At 35.4% G+C, this 19,730-nt stretch overlaps 2 protein-coding genes across 5 annotated transcripts; one reads left to right on the top strand and one right to left on the bottom strand.

Annotated features, from left to right (window-relative positions):
• Positions 4,557–5,965, top strand: LOC18604171 (LEAF RUST 10 DISEASE-RESISTANCE LOCUS RECEPTOR-LIKE PROTEIN KINASE-like 2.4). The gene is made up of 3 exons (XM_007036524.2): positions 4,557–4,596; positions 4,682–4,723; positions 4,815–5,965. Exons 1-3 carry the CDS (start codon positions 4,557–4,559, stop codon positions 5,963–5,965), a joined length of 1,233 nt encoding a protein of 410 aa, XP_007036586.2.
• LOC18604172 (LEAF RUST 10 DISEASE-RESISTANCE LOCUS RECEPTOR-LIKE PROTEIN KINASE-like 1.2) lies at positions 7,106–17,684 on the bottom strand. Of its 4 annotated transcripts, none has more exons than XM_018117875.1 (4): positions 16,804–17,684; positions 8,847–8,882; positions 8,464–8,727; positions 7,106–8,380 (listed from the first exon to the last, which is right to left on the bottom strand). In XM_018117875.1, the coding sequence occupies exons 1-4, from the start codon at positions 17,576–17,578 to the stop codon at positions 7,449–7,451; spliced, it is 2,007 nt and encodes a 668-aa protein (XP_017973364.1). In that variant the 5' UTR covers positions 17,579–17,684; the 3' UTR covers positions 7,106–7,448. The 4 variants fall into 4 exon arrangements, with proteins under 4 accessions (XP_017973364.1, XP_017973367.1, XP_017973366.1 ...); XM_018117878.1 differs by lacking the exon at positions 16,804–17,684 and adding an exon at positions 15,263–16,035; XM_018117877.1 differs by lacking the exon at positions 16,804–17,684 and adding an exon at positions 12,178–13,435.

Raw genomic sequence — 19,730 nt, 5'->3', positions numbered from 1 at the left:
ATTGCTTTTGTAAGAAATCTTATGGAAAGGCTATATTTGATGATAATCTATACAAGGATGGTGATAGCTTCGTTTGTATATACTGAAGTATTTTGAGAATAAATTTTACTACAGAAGTCCAATTGATATGATTCTTGAGCCATTTGAAAGCTAAGAGACAACGCTACACCCTTTCATGTTTACCATGTTTTTCAGTTTGGATTTGATCAAGGTGAAAATCATATTGGATGAGGCTAGATTGTTGTAGTTTCTACACAAGGTAGCATCAGGAAATGAAGGCCACGGCCTTCAATAGACTAAGGCTGCAGCGCCAATATGCAACAAGGCACGATAATGGACCAAAGAAGGAAGAGCCATGGCACTGGTGAAGATTAAAGCTCCCATACTCTCACCCGAGAGCATAGATTCGCGGCACCTAAGGGGGAAGGCCGCGACGCCCGGATGTGCTTCCAAAATATCTGTTTATTTGAGATTTTCAAAACTAGGGTTTTTTAGGAGCATTTAAAGGCAATTTTTAGAGGTTTAACACTATTCTAGAGAAAAGAAGTAAAAACAAAAAAGTAAGAAAGTAAGAGAATTCAGAAAAGATTAGAGATTCAAAAGATTCAATTCTTAATTTCTCTCTCTACATTTATTCTTCTCTTACTTCTTTTGATTTGGATTAATGGTTAATTTTCTTTCGATGATGTTTTTAGTAGATATTATAAACTAATTTACTTTTTCTAGGATTATGATTAAACTCGATGTATAATTTGAATTCTTTAATTATCTTTTGCTTATTTTCAAGGAATATGAGTTGTTTATTCCAATTTTATGTTTAATACTTCTAATTGGTTGATTACCAATTAGATTTATTTGGATATTTAAATATAACTTGACGAAGGAAGTTTAGATTAGGCCATTAATGAAATAGCATGTGTTCAAATTTACTTAGTGATTATTGATTTGATTTGCATATAAGATAGACATATATCTATGTGTTGCATGTAGCCAAGATTAGAGCACAAACTTAATGAATCTATCTTCAATTGAATTTTCATAGATATAAAGTAAATTAATTAAAAGAGATATTTTTATGAGTACCTTGACAGATATTCATAAATAATTTGAGACTCTAGATTAGCAACTGAATCCTTTGAAATAAGTTTGGAGAGAAAAAGAAAATTTAGATGAACTTTTGAAGGATATTATAATTCTAGGCTTTTAATCAATTGTTTTTCTAGTAAATTTTGTTTTACATCTATTAGCTCTAGTTTGTTAGTTCAATTTAGTTTTTAATTAATCTTTTAATTTTGATTACTTGGATAGAATTAGTTTGCTACAATTTTAGTACTTAACTTAAGTTGGTGCAATTTCCTGTGGGATTCGACACTCTATTTACTTCTATGTTATTTGTTGCAATATGTACACTTGCATAAAGAAATTCAACAACATCTACTTCCAAAATAAAAAAGTCTTTCTCGTTTTCATTAAGGAACACATCTTAAAGAGTTGATCTGAGTTCTTGAAGGCTCTCCAACTCCTAATCAAAAAAAGGGTGCCTAAAATCAAAATCCCATTCACCATTTCCCAACCAAGCCTCTTTTACTTTGGCATTCTTCTCTCTCATAATGTGAAAAGCCAAGGGAAGATTTCCATCAGGGTGATGTGCGATATCCATTCGTCTTCCAAAACAAAATCCTATTTCCATTCCCCACGACCCATCTACAGCTCTTGTTACCTATTACCTTTCAACAATATCCCTCCATGCATTGGGCATTTAGCCTCTATGGTGTCTAGATGAAATCCAACTCTAGGGTCCTTCACCATATTTCTCACATAATAGCTTCCTCCAAAGTGCACTATGATCGTGGCAATTCGCTTAAGAGGGCAATATTTTTATGTACAAGGTTGGCTATTCCAAGACCACCCCATCTCTTAGGTTGGCAAACTATCTTCCATTTGACTTTAGCAATCTTCCTAGTACTCTCATCCACTCCCCGTAAAAAGGCTCTTCTTATTTTGACATTGTTGAAAAAGTAAAATCATTAAAGATTATAATTTTATAAAACAAATATTGATTGTTTCCTTTAAACATATAATTATAAGTTTTTCTTTCCTTATTATCTATATTAATTTTGAACTAAAAGCCTAAAGGAAGTGCAAAAAGAAAATGGTTCAACCAGTAAAAGTCTAATAGATATAGAATAATAATTATAAGTTTTTCTTTCCCTTTATCATTTTTGTTGCATGCTTTCCTTTTCCTATAATTAGATAAGTAGGTAATTAATTTGAACCCATGTAAAAAATTTGCAGAAAAAATATAAGTGAATTAAATTAAAGTTATCCTATAGCAAACCGAATACTTATCAAATAAGAGATTATGAGAAAGTGGGTTTTCAATCTTCTTTTTTTTCTTTTATATGTATCTCTTTTGGATAAGGGAATTATGTTTTACACAAATTTTTTATATGTTAATAAAGTTTGTAATTTTTTTAATCTCTTTACATGTTTCTTTGATTTATTTCCAACATATGTACTTTCATATTATTCAACTTGAAAATAAATGTTAAATAATTAATTTTATTTATCAAAAGTTTTGGATATATAAGCATGTTTGAATATTTTTGGTTTATGTGGTTTTCGATTTTGATTCAATTTAGGTCATATTAGGTTTTGGATAAATTCAATTCAGGTCAAATTGGGTTTACCTTGCCGTAAATGTCGGGTCATCTCGAATTTTAAATTACTTAAAATATTTAGGTTAAGGTAAATATCAAGTAACTTTGCTTTGAGTTATTTCAAGTTAATTAGGTTATCACAATTCAAGTCAATTCGAATTCATATTAAAGTATATATTTTACTATATCATTGGGTTATATAGTCGGTTATCATTTCAGATGGATTGAGTGGGGTTCCTCGAATCGTGTCAGATTTTGCCAGCTATAATCACTTAAAAGAAAAAAGAGTTGAGGTAGAATAAGTCAACATGAGATTATATAGAATGAAGGAAGTAGTTAGGTACAACAAAAATGAATTTAAGAACATTCAAATCCAACCTCTACAATACCCTTAATAATAATGCATAATTTTTGAATTTATCATTTAATTTTTACGTAATTTCATCAACTGAATTGATATCATTTAATTTGAGTTCCGATATCAAAGTCAGTCAAAGACTTTATTAATAGAATAGATGTTAATATGGGAATAGGATACGAAATATGAGATTGTAGTCCTTTAAAGCTAGAAATTAAAATGTCTTAGAGGGATTTCATTTGTACAAGGCTTTCAAATTCCAAAATATATAAATAAAATTACCTTGTTTGTAAAAAAGAATTTGAAATTGTTAAAACTCTTGAAATTAGATAAGGGGTTCTAAAGGCCAAAAATAACTTGTTTCGAATCACACTTCAAAAGTCAAAAGGTGTTTATATATATATAACACTTGCTAATTAATAGTATTTATAAGGGAACACTACAAAAGGTTAAAATTTGAAAACCAATTTTCAAGTTTCAAGTTCAAATTTTAAGATTGATGTGTGAAACTTATAGAATAAAATAGGATTATTTTTTATTGTGTAATCCAAAATCATTTGTACTAAAAAAACGAACTTTTAATAGTAAAAATGTCATTCTAAAAATGAATTATCCAAGCAATACAATTATAAATACCACTGATGCATTTTTAAATAATTTCATTTTCAAAATATTTAAAGTTCTTTGTCCAATTAAACACAATGTAAGTGTATGCAGCAAACAAAGCAAATCATTGGCATGCTAATGTCATTGTCAATTTCTTGCGTTTGACCAAAAAAAAAAAACATGAAAGGGTGTGCACCTCAAATTTTATTTCTTTGAATTAATCGTCGTCTATGTATGTATATGAAAAACATAAAACTGACGAACAATGTAAAAATATTGTGACAGGCGGCCATAATAACTGATATGTACATCATATAAAGCAAACAAAAAACCAACCTTAATTAAATCATCAGAAAATTGACTTGGAAAGTTTCTGAGTGTAGATTCAATTAACAATAGATTCGACTGAATTTTATGGGATAATATTCCAATTTTTTTATTATCTTTTCTTTTTCAAATATTTTAAAAATATGTTCTCCATCGAAACACAAGAATGCAAACTAAAAACAATAATGAAATAATTTCCAGACGTGTATTAATGCTACTGTTCTTTTAACATTTTATTCGTCTTTACTAATAATGTGTAAAAGAATTAGAAATGATAAATTTCGAAAATATAATAAAACTTTGTGATAAAAGATTTTAGTTTGTTGATTCCAATCATAGAATCTTGAGTTTTTATTTTTCCAAGAGTGTAATCCACAGACGAGCTTTGTCAATACTATACGGTTTTTCCAATGAAAATAAAGACATAATATTGTACATACTTTTCTCCCTAAACTCAATGAAGCATCATACTTTTGTTTAAGCTGTCGATGTTCATTAGAGAAGTTCCAAGTTTTTAATCATTAGATATCCTTTGCCGTTGCTTTGTCTTTACCTCTTGGTATAAATAATTTGCCGATATTCGTTTCACCATCCCCATGACGCGAATGAGTCCTGCAAAATCCCCACCATCTTCAAACAATGACGGTACGCCTTTCAACTTTCCTCATTCAATCAATATTGTTTTTGTTTATATATGATTCTAAGTTCTATTATGCTATTTGTTTTACAGGCCGGCGGGGCTACCTAGATTGGCGTGTGTCGAAATTCATCGGTAAGTTCCCTATCATTCTGAGTTGGTTTATGACAAATCATATGCAGCATTTAAGACATTATATAGTTCTTACTGTTTTGTTAAACTCTAGATCTCTTTATTGCATCAAACACTTATATCAGTTCTTTGGATACAGGAATCGGCTTTGTAAGTGGAGTGATATTTGCATTTGCCATCATTTTTGGCTACAAAACTATAATACTGGTGTCCCAAACGATTAACAGGAAAATGAAGAAAGATCCAAATGTTGAGGCTTATATCAAAAAATACGGATCACTCGCTCCAAAGAGATATCATAGTTCTGATATCAAGAAAATGACAAATTCATTCAGGGAGAAACTGGGTGAAGGAGGCTTCTGCAGTGTTTACAAAGGAAAGCTGGAAGATGGCCGTCTTGTGGCAGTGAAGGTTCTTAAACTTGACACAATCAAAGGAAATGGAGAAGAATTCATAAATGAGGTCATCAGTATTAGCAGAACGTCCCATGTCAATATTGTCTCCCTTCTGGGATATTGCTACACCGAAAACAGAAAGGCTTTGATTTTTGAATTCATGCCCAATGGTTCTCTTGAAAAGTTCATACACAAAGAGAATGTTTCCACTTCGGGGCGCCTGGCATGGGAGAAATTGCAAGAAATCGCAAGAGGAATAGCTCGAGGGCTTGAGTACCTCCACCGAGGTTGCAACACAAGGATTTTGCATTTTGACATAAAACCTCATAATATCCTTTTGGATGAAGATTTTTGCCCCAAGATCTCTGATTTCGGGTTGGCAAAACCATGTCCCAAAGAGAGTGCTATATCAATGGTGGATGCTAGAGGGACAGCCGGATATATAGCCCCTGAAGTCTTTTGTAGGAACTTCGGGAGAGTTTCACACAAGTCTGATGTGTACAGTTTCGGAATGATGATTCTAGAGATGGTTGGAGGTAGAAAAAATATTGATATTGCTGCAGATCATAGTAGTGAGATGTATTATCCCCACTGGGTCTACGACCGTCTCCAGCAAGGAAACAACCTAGGATTGCATGGTGTAATGACCAGCCAAGACAATGATATTGCAAAGAAGATGATAATAATAGGGTTGTGGTGCATACAGACCTACCCAGTTCATAGGCCATCAATGAATGAGGTGTTATTTATGCTGGAAGGGAGTTTAGATGCCCTAAAAATCCCACCCAAACCTTTCATATATACCCCTACAAGATCTCCAATAAACCTCTGTACCGCTCCAATACTATGATTCTTGTGTTTGTTTTTTTTTCTTTTTTTTCTTGTCCTTTTTGGGTGGAGGGAGAAACAGCTGCTTAAGTAGTTCTATCAATTACCAAATGAACATGTAAAAAAATGGCAAAACCTAATCATCCTCTAGAATTTGCTGGGTAATATGCTTGCATTTGGGAACTCTGGGTTGTTTTTTAATCCTTCTATATTAGATATCGTCCAGAAAAATATCTGGGGCCTGAGCAGGAAGAAACATGTCAGTTTGCCACTTTGCCTTGCTTAACTGTTTGTTGTACACGTATAATTTGTCTGACTGCCTGAAATAAGATCGACGAAGGGCGGTTAATATCAGAGCCGGCCCTCGGGTGAAGTCACCCAAGCAAGGACTTTAGGTCCCAATTTGGGAAGGTCTCAAATTTAGAGAGAATTTATAATTTTATAATAATTATAATATAATTAATTATATTAAAAATATATAAAATAAAAAATATATATAAATAAAAAATAATTAATAAAATAATTTATTTTGTCACTTTTCTAATTATATACTTAATAAATCTCAATTTTTTATCACTTTCTTATTTTTAAAATGTTATTAATTTTTAATTATATTCTTTTATTTTTAATTATTAATTCTCAACGGAATGCGCCAACACCTTCATTATATAATTTCAGCTTCTTCATAAAAACTGCACAATTACTTTTTAGATGAGAATTCCAATTGGGACACAGTCTAAACAGTAAGAAAAACCTCTTTCTGTTGACAATCTGGTCTTTCTTTGGCTTGACTTGAGGAATGATGCTATTGATCAATTTTGAGCATCAGAAAACATAACAATTCATATAACAAGCGAGAAATGTATGAACCAATCTGGAGTCTGCCTTTGCCTTGGCAAAATATCCTGTGAACAAAGCAGGCAGGTATGGAATCCTAAGCAAGAGAATAGAAATTTCCAGTTAATTGAACTGCCCCACTTCATCTTTTACTTTCTAGTCGCACCACATATACATACAGACATATAATACATTATACATATACATGGGTACAACATAAATACTTATACATATATGTACAAGTGAAAGGGATAAACATAGAAAAAAAAAAGTCTTAGCTCAGAGTTTCTGACATATATAATGCAATATAGTGAGGTGCAAGAAAAGACTAATAAACTAAAGAATAGATTCCTCTCTTACACTACACCCTGCCAAATTACAAATGAAATAATGAATTAAACAATTAATACTTACTTATGCAACTGATTAATAGATCGAAAAGCATGAATCAGCTGAAAATTTTAAGTGCCAAAGCTGACCTTTTCGTGCAAAACTTATCCTAGATAATATTTACATCCCATTCGCCATCGAAGGTCTAGGCACAGATGGAAAAAAAATTACAGTCACCCATAACTTCTTAATATAGGATGGATTGATGGTAGCAGTTAAACAATTGATGGTAGCAGTTAAACAATCTCTTTGCTATATGCCAGGAAATTTTAGAGAAATCAGTTACTTATACTAGGTGTTGTAGAGCTGCCGCTAATCCATTTTATCATCACAGAATCTGGAGATAAAGGCAGTGGTCCGCTCTTCAACAACCCAACCTCGTCTGCAGAAATATCCATGTCTTCTGCCTTTTCTTTGTTGTAGTCCTCATTCTGTATGCCCATTAGAGCCTCTAGCACTTCTTCCATAGTCGGCCTCATGTCTTTCTCATTTTGCAGGCACTGGAATGCCACCTCCGCGACTCCAGTTATCATTTTCCTAACTTTGTAGTCTGATTCAAACCCAAGAGATGGATCTACTAGCTCATGCAAAGCTCGGTTTTGAATCCTATTGATAGCCATATTCGACAAGTTGATCTCATGCCGGTGCCTTGTGATGTCAACAGCTGGCATGGATGATATTAGCTCAACCAATACAACCCCAAAGCTAAAGACATCACTCTTGTCAGTAAGGTGATAGCACTGGTGATATTCTGGATCGACATAACCCGGAGTTCCCTGTGGTGCTGTGGAAACATGGGTAACATCTGTTGGAAAGAGACGAGACAGTCCAAAATCTGCAACCTTAACACTAAAATTGCTGTCGAGGAGTATATTGTTGGTTTTCACATCACGGTGGATAGTATCGGAAGCATGCAGAAATCTCAATGCTTCTGCAGTCTCTATGGCTATCTCTAAACGAATGGACCAAGGGAGTGCACCGGGTTTAGCACGTTCACCATGAAGGTGATCAGCAACAGTGCCATTGGGAATATATTCATATACAAGCAAGAGTTCCCTACTGTGGCGCGAGGTGCACCCATAAAGTGAGACAAGATTTTTGTGGCGCAAGCGAGTTAGGATCTCAACTTCATTCATGAATTGCTCAACTCTCCTGTAATTGTTTTCATATAAGCGTTTAACTGCAACAGCACGGCCATCTCGAAGTTTGCCTAGTTAAGAAAGATATATAAGAACAATTAAAGTTTCAACAAACGTATGATTCGAACTAGCATGTGGAATTAAAGTCTCTTACCATAATATACAGTTCCAAAGCCTCCATCACCAAGTTCCCTATCAGAATCAAATTTGTTGGTAGCTTTTTCAAGTTCCTCATAGCTGAAGAGATGGACGCCAGCCAAGCTGTCACCCTTCTCAGCATCCATCATGACACTGCGGTCAGAAGAGCTCTTGCCGGATACAAAAGAAGATTTAAAGAACACCTTTCCTCGGTGGCGGCGCTGCCAGCAGAAGAAGCCAATGCTCGTGATGATTATGCCTCCAACCAAAGCACCAAAACCTGTGTTGTTTGATTTGGAAACTTTGTATCATTCTGGTAAAAAATGGAAAAAAAGGCAGCAAGACACTGCATGAAAAGAAGAATGGAACAGAGGAGGATCAGGGGATTTTTTTTATTACCGATGCCCAGCTTTGCTTTCCAGTTAATACCCCCGCCTGTAATAGAAAAAATTGATAGAAATGAAACAAAGAAGTCAGAGAAAGCATCAGCAAAAGATAATACTCCCAGATAGGTGAAATTTCAACACTTTTGTCTGCTACAGCCTACATGCTTCTTTGATAACATAATTCATTCCATTGTACGTTCAAGGAATGAAGTCTAGAGCATCAACATTGACAACCACATTGAGACATCCTATACATCAAGCAGGACTAATTACTCTAGATTGAGTAGATTACAAGGTCGCCAAATCAGAACAGAAATGAACCCTCAACCTATTGGATCTAATTTATGATCAGATTCTAATAGAACATTTCAACTTGAACCCGATAGTGTCCCAAAAGCTCTTTGTATTCTGTAAGTTTTAGATTCAAGAGGCAATATGAAGTCTAAAAAGACAAAAGAAGGCCTATTTGTCCATCCTTCCAACCTATTTATTTCCTTAGCCAGCATGAAGAAAAAAAGAAAAGGAAATGAAATCTGGAAGCTGCGTTTTCTTGGGAGATCATTTAGATCTGTGCCAAGACCCAGGTGAGCATCACCACAATCATTAACCATCTCAAAAAGCTTAAAATAGACCGAAAGATAACGTTTATGTGATTGTTGTTAAGAATTCAATGAAATGAAACGGTTTTGCAGCAGAAGAACAGAGCAATAAAAGGGAGTTTTGAATATGACAAAAGTAATGAACACAATCCATCAGAAGTCTTTTAACATTTCTAAATAAAATGCTTATAATCCTACCATGAAGCTGTAGAGCAAAAATGAAAGATGATTGATAAAATAAAATGACTAGGCTCTTACCTCTAAAGTAGAGTTAATGAGAAAAGCACAAAAGCGTAAACTAAAACTTAACAGGGGAAGGAATATCCTATGGAATTACCGTCATTGCAGGTCTTGGGATGAGATCCATCCGAGCAAAAACAAACGAATTCACTAGTATTATCGAAACCACAGCGCCCACCACTTCTCTTACAATTGCTGCAACTATGTGCAGTCCAGTTCAAAACGAAACCCATGCTCAGAACTTGAGTGTAATTCATTTCTAACAAACTAGCGAAATCAACATCATCGTTTATGTACACTGGGGCATCAATCAAAGACTGGCATGAATCTAACGAATAGTTCGTCTTCTCCAAGCCTTCTTTGTGGAAAACAGCAAAGGAATGGAAGGAGGCATTGCTTGCACAACTTACTGGATATGTGTGGTACTCTGGTCGCTTCTCACAATTATATAAAAAGGATAGGTTGACATTAACAAGGTTAAGACTAAACGCAGTTCGGTCAAGGCTAAGATTTTGTCTAGGAGTTGGACAATCATCTTCACTAACAGCGGCAGTGACCACGAGCAATGAATTGTTGTTGTAAAAAATGTCTTTGATGATGAAACTATCCTCAGAAATCGCCAGTACCGGGTTCTTCTCTTCGCAAGTGATCTCGAAGTTTGGGTAACCGCAATAGGATTCCTGTTCTTCAGAAATCCAAAAAGGGTAGCTTATATTGGGACCATTACCGCAGCTTCGAGGCATACAAGCCTCAAAGTGCGAGTCCGCTGACAGGGTTTCAGTTGCTAGGGTGGTGAGAAAGATGGTAATAATACAGAGAACTGTCCTAAACTTTAACAGGTTCTGTAGATCCATTTGAGAAGGAAGCAACGAGGGATGGCATGGAATGGAAGAGAAGAAAGGTACTCAAATGGGAAGAAGCGGTTAGGAATAAATTTCAATAGAGTTGGTATCATCATTTCCCTTCTAAGTTCACGGTATTTTTTAGCTTTAATTTGTTTATTTGATTAAGATTTGAGTTCCCAAAGGAGGAGAAAGACAAAACAATATTTCAAGCAAAAGCAAAAGATTATGTCTCTTCTACAGCTTCCTACCTACTTTGACCATTCCAACTCAAGTTGCAGCTTGCTTGATCTCATGCATCCATTTTGGGAACTCTATGGGCCAGTAAACTAAACTATTCATTTGTCAAACATTGGGTGGCGCCTACCCTCTAGAATTCTAAATGCTTTAATGGAAGCCAACTTAGATTTAAAACCACTGCCAAAGACAACCTTGACTAAGAAATTTTAGTTGTTTACACCAAGAAAGACGTAAATACCCCTGTAAATCGTGATAGACCCTTTTCCCTGCAGACCAGTAATTACCCTCTGAAACAAATGATGTACTCTAGCATTCTCTCTTCTCTTTGATTCCACTCTCGATGAAGTTAAGATGATGTACAAATTAAATTAGCAGAGGCCCTCTAGACTTTGAGCCCCTACTTCTTTTGTTCTTGTAATCCTGAGTGGTCAATCCAATTGGAAATGATTTAATGAAGGTCAATGACTGTCACAATTTCTAGCTGAAATTGAGTTCCTATTGGAACTCGAGATTATGGTGTTCAAGACCAAAATCCTGGATTAAATTGACACCAACATCGCTCGTAAAGGTGATGTCATAATGATGAAAAAATGAACTAGATCTGAATGGGCTAAACTGCCCTTTTGTAGTTGGCTGAAAGAAAAATATCATTGACACGAATAACAACACTCTATACCTACCGAGTATTAAATGGGACATAAAGGATGGCCAAGTGTAACATAACTCAAATGGTGGGGCACTTTTTTTTACATAAAATTAATATAACCAAAGATATTGGTTGGTTGAACAGAAAGAAAAAGGGAAATCTCTCTTTTGCATTTGAAAGGGGAAAAATGATAGTTCAAGCATAGGCAGAAACACATATAGTGCATTGACGCAGAGTTAAGGTGAACCAAAGCAATAGAAGCCACGGTGAAGAGAAGAAGATGCTCATAGTCATGGTGGGAGGCGGAAGGGAATATGAACGTAAACATAACGGAGGAATCGCATGTAAGGATTGGGCCAAACGTGTGGAATTTGGTGTTAAAGAAAGAAGATGTGCATGACGCACAGAAAGTTGGCCGGTACAGTCCATTCAAGGCTGCTACCCTGGGACCATTTGACTAAATCAAAAGTTAGACCTGGAACCTAATCATGAAACCAGGAACAGACATTTAAGGAGGCCCACCAAAGAACTAAACGTCAAAAGAATTGGATCATTAAAACCGAAAGCTTGGCTTCTTATCGGCCATGAAAAGTAGATGGAAAAAGCAGAAAAAAGACAACCGAACATCGATTGGTTTCCTCCATTGAAAGAAAGGACTCGGTGTATCTGATTATGAAGAACAAGGATTCAATGGCTAGGCTTGACATCAAAACTAAGGAGGGTTAGGAAAATGACGCAAATGAGTTAAATTGGAATAGAAGTAAGAAGCAGGCATACCACGTTCGCATTTAATTGGATATGGATGATCACGACAATAGCAGAGAAATACAGCCGTTAAAGTCTTGTTGCTACCACATCTGCCACCGGAATTCTTGCATCGCCGGCAATAGTCATCGTATGCAAAGTATCTCATTTCAAACGGTTCAAATAAAGTTTTATCGAGAGCCCTGGTTCCACGAATCAGTTCATCCCGAGCCTTCTTCTTAACCGGGACTTCAACAACTTTTCCCCTACAATGATATTCATCATTGTTACCGAACACAGCAAAAGTTTCACTTTGATCCTTTTTGCAAGTGAAACTATTATCCGCAAATCCCCTTCTCGGGCAGCCGTATAAAAGAGTAATGTTTGCGGCGGTGTCGGAATAATTAAAAACATTATATGTAAAAATCTCCTCAGGACAGGTATTTTCTTCGGATTCCACTCGTTGGATTGTCATCAAACCATGAGTCTGATTGAGGTGCACCACTTGGAATTCTTGGGAGCTGATAGTTATATAAGGGGGCTGATTCGGTATGCACTTGAGCTTGTACACTTCATGATCATAGCCGCAATATGCAGGTCGATCATCGGTCGAGAAAGGATATGAAAGATTTCCAAGGTTTCCACAGTCAAATGGATGGGGGCATGAAGTAAAGTGGACATCATCTTTGGAGTAAGATACTTGGAAAAAATTTAGGAGGAAGAAGATGGAGATGATTAAGAAGAAAGTGGGTGTAAGGAAGACGAGGGTATCCATGCGTAGTAGAATTTCATGAAGAAAGTGAATTGTTTTAGTTGAAAGGTTCCTACTTAGTGATGCGAAGCTAAAGGAGATAACTAATTGCGAGTGCTATCATTTTCAAAGAAACAGACCATTGGCTTGGAGTTAACAAGAAAGTTATAACACTTGGAATTCTCCATAAGATGGGAAGAACGAAAAGACCATCTTGGCTGTGCTGACCTTGACTGGCAGAAAGATTTTTTGGATGTGATGATTCAAATGGCAATGACGGGTAACCGACGTAATGCAACCCAGTGGTCTTGTCCGAGGCTACGACCTACGAGAGCCTAACGCTTGGTTTTCAAGCTTTGGACCATTTGATTGTAAGCGACACATCATCATCAATCCAACGAGAGAATGCACGAATTTCACTACATTTCCCATTTGGTTTTCCACAGCTTGAATGACTTTAAGGGAACACAGTATTGTCAAAATATTACTGAAATGTTTGGCCATTGAGAACAACCAAACCTAAAACAACACGTTACTTGGTTTTGAATGAGGAGCTATAAAATAGTCTGACTTGTTCAAAGAGATGCTTTTGAGGTCTAAACTGGTTTTCGTCCCAAACACTGCCTATTTCAACAGTTTGAACCTATTCTAAAATTTGCAAAGAGAAATTAATTAATGTATACTAGCAGAAACAGATCTAATTATCTAAATCAAAAAGCTAATTAATTCTTTATTTGTTGGTTGATCCTCCATCTGCAAATAAGAAATCTCGACGACCAGGTCTTACTTCAAACTAGTTGGTTCAGTTTCACGTAAGTTCTTTTGTCTTTAATTTTTACTATTAACAACCACTCTCTACCCTAGTAACTTTAATTTTCCTCGAACTTGCGACCACTCTTTCTATCAGAATTTATTCACCCTTCACCGTTAAGTCTATCCCATTGATGACAAACAATAAGACAAGCGATTCTGACCATCGACAGCTAGATAACAGTACTAGGGTAGGAGGGTACAGGGTCAATCCCTTTTCTTTTAGTCTCATTCTAAAAAAAATTCACAAAAATAAAAAATAGAAAAAACATAGACCATACAAACCCAAGTAAGTGAGAAAGAAACAAACAAAACTGGGGAGAAGTACTCGTTCTCCAAATTGTCTATTTATTGGTCTAATGATTTACCATGGCTGTGAATCAATGATCATAACCACTAATGAATTCTGACCGCTACCCTATTTTCTAATTTATTCCATTCTCAGAGTCACTTTTGCTTTGATTGTTGTTGCCACTAGCCCTATGGGCCAAAGAAGACAAGCCCAAGAGGCCGAACCAAGAAGCACAGCCACACGAGAAGGCAAATGACCTGTACATATAGGAGATAAATAGGAGAAAAAATGGGAGGGGATGGGGAAGGGGAAGACATTAGCAACGGCTAGAAGAAGACCCAGCTCCTCGTATACATGGGGGGCAACCAAGGAGCCTCGGCTAAGATCACTCACATTCACACTCTCTCCCTCTATCTCTCTTAAGTCTTATCCATTATTCTATCTACTTCATCAAGAAACTGACCTGATCATCCCCAGGGTATCTCATCCTTCCAAATCCAACCTCAGGATAATATTCTTTCTCAATTCAACTAACTTCTCTTTTGTTCATACAGGAAACAGATTGCGTTGAATAACTCTCAAGTTCTCCTGAGTTAACTTCACTCCGACCTAGGACTATGTAGTAATTTGAGTACTAGCATGTGATCAACTTGCTCAAGTAAGCAAAAGTATATCATTAATTTATGCTATGCCTAGGACTTAATAGGATCACCTTATCAGGTTTCCTAATCTTGATTAAAGTTTTTGGTTCTACGTTAAAAATGTATAACACAAGAAAGAAAGATGCACGCTTTGACCCTAAGGCTGGAATGAGTATGTCTAATGGCAAATTTCCAGCCCCTACTCTAGTTGACTCGTTCAAAGTAGACATGAAATTGAACACGAGAACTCTAAAGGCAGCTTCTGGAAGGCTCCCCCTAGAATTGACCGTGGACTAGATAGAATCAGGTATCACAAGAAATAATTAGCATTTTGTCCTATCCTATATCATTGAACAGCGCCATTAAGGCTCATAGGGTTACGCGAAGTTAAAAAATTATAGCAATCTTTTTTTTTTTTTAAAGTTATCTGTAATTCATCGGAACAGGGGAGTCCCTGTAGAGAACAAAAGGGGGATCTAATTGACGATTGAAAAGAGGGGAATGAAGAGGGGTTGGGGGCGTGGGGTTTAATTGGGAGTTGGAACCTGGGATCAAGACATGAAGAAAAATGTATATGTTGCATATAAGCGTGATGAAGAGTGGGGGTTAAAAGATTGTGCATACCAGGATTATTGCAAATAGGATATTGAGAACTCAAAATCTCGCATTTCCCTCTCCGGCTGTTGTTGCATGCTGAACACAAAATTTCAGCAAGATTATACACCACATCAAATCCTAGTTTCCAAGCTTCAAGCCTTTGCGGCGTTTGATTCTGGAGTTCAGCAAAAGCGCTCTGATTAACCTGAACTTGGATAGCAGTATCACAAGAATCACTTAAATCTCCATACCTAGCCCTCTCAACTAAATCATCCGCATAGAAAGAATATAAATCTTCGGTGCATCGAAATGGATTTGGACTTGGTTGTATTGATAGGTTGCAATTGTAAAAGAAAGTAAGGTGTCGATTTGTTGGAGAATAGCGCAAGAAAGGGTTCTCCAGAGTAACATTGATCGGATTTTCAGGACAAATCTTTTCCCACAAATCGTTTCGAGAAATAGTCATTGCATAAGTGAAGTGGTTTAAATAAATCATTCGGAATTCATATCGACCAATGTGTATGACAGGCTTCTCATCTTCACATTTCGTCAACCTGAACCCTTCTTGCTTACAGAGCTGAGGGCGATCGTCCGTCCAATAAGGATACGTGAGGTTTTTTATGTCTCCACAATCAAAACGACTAAAACACTGCTCAAAGTTTTCATCATCTTGGCAGAATGATATTGGGAGGGAGAACAAACCGATCAAGAAGAAGGTGAAAATGAAGATAGAAGGGGTTGAAAGCATCAATTGGGAATTCATTTTGAAGTTCTCAAGAGAGAAGAATTGGTATAACAGATATATGTTAAAACTGATTATTAAACTGGAATATTATGTAGGATTACTATGTCATCTTTCCAATATTAAAATGTAAACAAGCAGACTATTCTCTTTGACCAAGAAAGGAAGATAAGCTGTTAGAATTTTCTAGGAAAGAGAGGGAGAGATAGCAATGGTTGTTGACTTTGACCTGCGCGATGGTGGGTTGACAGACGCAAGCACTAAAATAAACAGAGTTAACATGGAATTCATACGAAGCCACCGCTCCCTCTGGCTCCTTTTCTTATGTAGGAAATTAGAAGCTACTCAGAAATGTCATGTATTGAGAAAATTTGAATAATTGAGATTTCCTCTATTCTATACCATGTCTTAATCAACTAAAAGAATAGAGGGTAAGAGCTTTCAAATGGGTATACGATTCTAAAAGGTTTGGAATGAGGGTGGATTTATCTACACTATACCGAAGCAGCCAAACAGAAATTTCAATGAACTTGTACGCGCTGAGGTCGGAGAAGGATGTCTCCTCCGCAAGCAGTGAACACATGATTATGTGCAACATGCTTAAATTGATCATAATCCTACTTCTAGCCTCAAACTACCAAATTGGCAGGGTATAATAAAGAGAGTACCTTTATATCTAACAGTCATTATCTTCAATGACTTTGTCTATTATTCTCTAAATAAATTAACTTACCTATGCTTATCTCAAGATGGTTGACTAGATATAATAGAGAAAAAGTCTTAGAGAGAAATCTTAAGAAGATGTTAAAAGAACAAGCATGCATACCAGAAGCCAGACAGAATTGAGGGTGAGGCTGGTCGCGGCAAAAGCATAAGAACTCAAGCGTTGTATTGTCAGATCCACATACTCCACCAGAATTCCTGCATGCCATACATTCCATGATGTCCTTGTGATACATCACATCGAACCCTTTATTCCAAGCATCCATTACAGTGTCATTTCCGGACCGCAGTTCATCGAATTCGTTTCCATTAACCGGAAGTCTAATACTGACGTTGCAATCTGCGAGTTCTGAGCGGTGAATTCTCAACAATGACTCATCCAGGTGATAGGCATAGATGTTGCCATTGAGCATGGGACAACTAAATCTATTTTGGGAAGGGATATCATCATCAAGAGGGCAGCCATAGAATATACTGAGATTTCGAAAGGTTGCAGCAAAATCAAAGAGGTTGTGATCTAAAGTAATGTTATGGAATTGTTCAGGACAAGAATCTTCCCAGATATCTACAGGAGCAATGCTCATCGTGCCAGGTGTACTTACGTTTAATACACGAAATCTCTGAGCATCAATGGTTATGACAGGGAACTGATTTTCTTCACAAATGAGCTCGAACCCTCCATGACCGCAGTATCTTGGCCGTACACTGCCCCAGAAAGGGTACTGCATGCCTTGTATGATTCCACAACTGAATGTTTCATTGCATTCCAGGAACTGCCCATTGTCATCGGAACAAGCTATGGGGAGAACAATCAAGATGAAGATGGAGATGATGGAGAGAGAACTTGGCAGAGGTGAAAAGAAGAAATGGATATTCATTTACCGAAGATTAAGAGAGAAAAACTAGGAAGATGGGAGGTTCAAAATTATTGTTATTGATATGGAAAGAATGGTAGAGCATCTTTTTCAAAGAGACGAACGAATCATCCCTCTGGGTTTTATGTATTGTCTTAATATAGTGTAAAGGCTACTTGTTTTGACCAAAAAAAAAAAAAAAGGAAGCACCTGAAGTTTGAATTTTGATTGAGAGAGAGACGGCTCTTGACTTCCTATTTATTATTGTTTGAGAAATTTTGGTTGAAAATCAAAGGCAGGCGATATTAATTGGCGATCGAAACTAGCAACGAGGACTAAGTCACATAACAATTGAACGAGAACAAGAAATAGTAAAATGTTAAGAGATTACGGTTCACATAATAAGAGCCAGGCAAGGAACACTGCCTCCCAGATATTTTCCATATTCTAAACTGTGTGCAGCAGTCCAATTGGAGAGGTTTTTGCAGCTATTATTTAATTCTATGCATGATGGGCCTACAGACACTCTTCAGTGCATTTGACAGCTATGTTTCACTTCCCAGAGGGAAAAAAAAAACAATTTCCGTTGAGGGAGCAGCCCTGTAGGGAGACTCCTAGATAATTAGCACGTCACTTGCCAGTATGAGATTCTTTTGGTGTAAGTTTGGACATGTTGAACTCATAATAAAAATTTAACTTTTGCCAGTATGAGATTCTTTTATAATATTAATAATGCTATGCATAATAAAAATTATCTTAAAGATTTGAACTTTCTACTATTGTAAAAAATTTTTAAGTTAAGATGTAATTATTGATATCACAAAGATTGAACAACAACTCTTTATGTCATAATTGAAAATATTACACACACAACATTATTTAATTGCTTTTAAGATTCTGTCAACTGCTTTAGTACTTATATAGCCTTGTACTAATCTTGATTTCATGAATATTTACAAAAGTAAACCCTTTTAACTTTTATTTGAAACGACATCAATTTAATATTCATATAAGTTAACATTTTCATTAATAGCCTTTTTTCATACATCTTTTGCACCAACAACTCTTTAAAATTGTTAGAAAAATTATATAAGAAAAGAAATACGAAGGCTTGAAATATGTTGTAACATACTGTCTTTAAAGAGTTGTTACTTACTATAAGGATTTGCAGATAATGACTCTTTAAAATACAATAAACCTATTATAGAATGCTTTTGAATATTAAAGTATATTTTGGAAGTACAATCTTTTGATAGATATTGAAAATCTATATTATTGTATTTCAACAAATGTATCTATTATATTTTAATAATTATGTTTGTTGAAAAAACTTCTATTTATTCAAAAAATTATGTTTTAATCTAGTCAATCACATTTTAAATAATTATCTTCTAACATAAAACTCTCAAATATTACAGCAGTAGCTTGTACTCCATGAGTTTTAAATTCTTATACTTTTTCGTATCAACTTGTCCGACTTATTCAAATTAAGTTTCTCTGAAGAAGACGAAATAGGTAAAGTTTCCAAGTAAAACCGCGTCAAAACCTGTCGGAGTCCACACCAGAAGAAAGCAAACAGTGCTATATTAGTAGAATAATATTTGTTTACTTTTCTTTGTGAATGTATCTTCTCTGAAGGTGGTGGTGGATGGAAAAATAGGATTGGAGTCAATTGACCAAGCCCTCAAAGTGCATGCATGGTCTTCCCCGCCATCACTAAGATAGTTGTCCTCCTTTAATATTCAATATTCAATACTTTCTACTACAGAGCTTCCCACTTGTGAAGATGTGGCCCATGGTTTTCATCGGGGATCACTTTTCGGAAAACGAGTAATCACGCTAATCAAGAAGAAGAAAGAAAAATAAAAATATAACATTTGAAAAATATTTTGAATTATTTAAAAAGATTTTTTTAAAATTTTTTTATTGTGTTTAATTAAAATTTTACATTTTTATTTTTATTAAATAAACTCATATAATTAATAATTAATTAAATATTATTAGTTAAAATATCACTTATTATTTTTTATATTAAGTGACATTGATGTGGTGTTAATGTTAAGGGTAAAAATATTATATGATTATATTATCATGTTACGTTATCATCCATTATAATATATTAATATGTCAAGTTAGTACCATGTGATATAAAATGATAAATGATATTTTGATTAAC

This window comes from Theobroma cacao, chromosome 3 (genome assembly GCF_000208745.1).
Source record: "Theobroma cacao cultivar B97-61/B2 chromosome 3, Criollo_cocoa_genome_V2, whole genome shotgun sequence".
Taxonomy (NCBI): Eukaryota; Viridiplantae; Streptophyta; class Magnoliopsida; order Malvales; family Malvaceae; genus Theobroma; species Theobroma cacao.
The sequence above is the reverse complement of the archived record's forward strand: the minus strand, read 5'-3'. Positions and strand labels throughout refer to the sequence as shown.

Coding starts and splice junctions, on each gene's coding strand:
- LOC18604171 (XM_007036524.2), top strand. CDS start 4,557: ATGAGTCCTGCAAAATCCCCACCATCTTCAAACAATGACG. Junction 4,597..4,681: donor ACCATCTTCAAACAATGACG/GTACGCCTTTCA, acceptor TTTGTTTTACAG/GCCGGCGGGGCTACCTAGAT. Junction 4,724..4,814: donor GCGTGTGTCGAAATTCATCG/GTAAGTTCCCTA, acceptor GTTAAACTCTAG/ATCTCTTTATTGCATCAAAC.
- LOC18604172 (XM_018117875.1), bottom strand. CDS start 17,578: ATGAATATCCATTTCTTCTTTTCACCTCTGCCAAGTTCTCTCTCCATC. Junction 8,728..8,846: donor GAAAGCAAAGCTGGGCATCG/GTAATAAAAAAA, acceptor CAAACAACACAG/GTTTTGGTGCTTTGGTTGGA. Junction 8,381..8,463: donor CTTTGGAACTGTATATTATG/GTAAGAGACTTT, acceptor TTTCTTAACTAG/GCAAACTTCGAGATGGCCGT.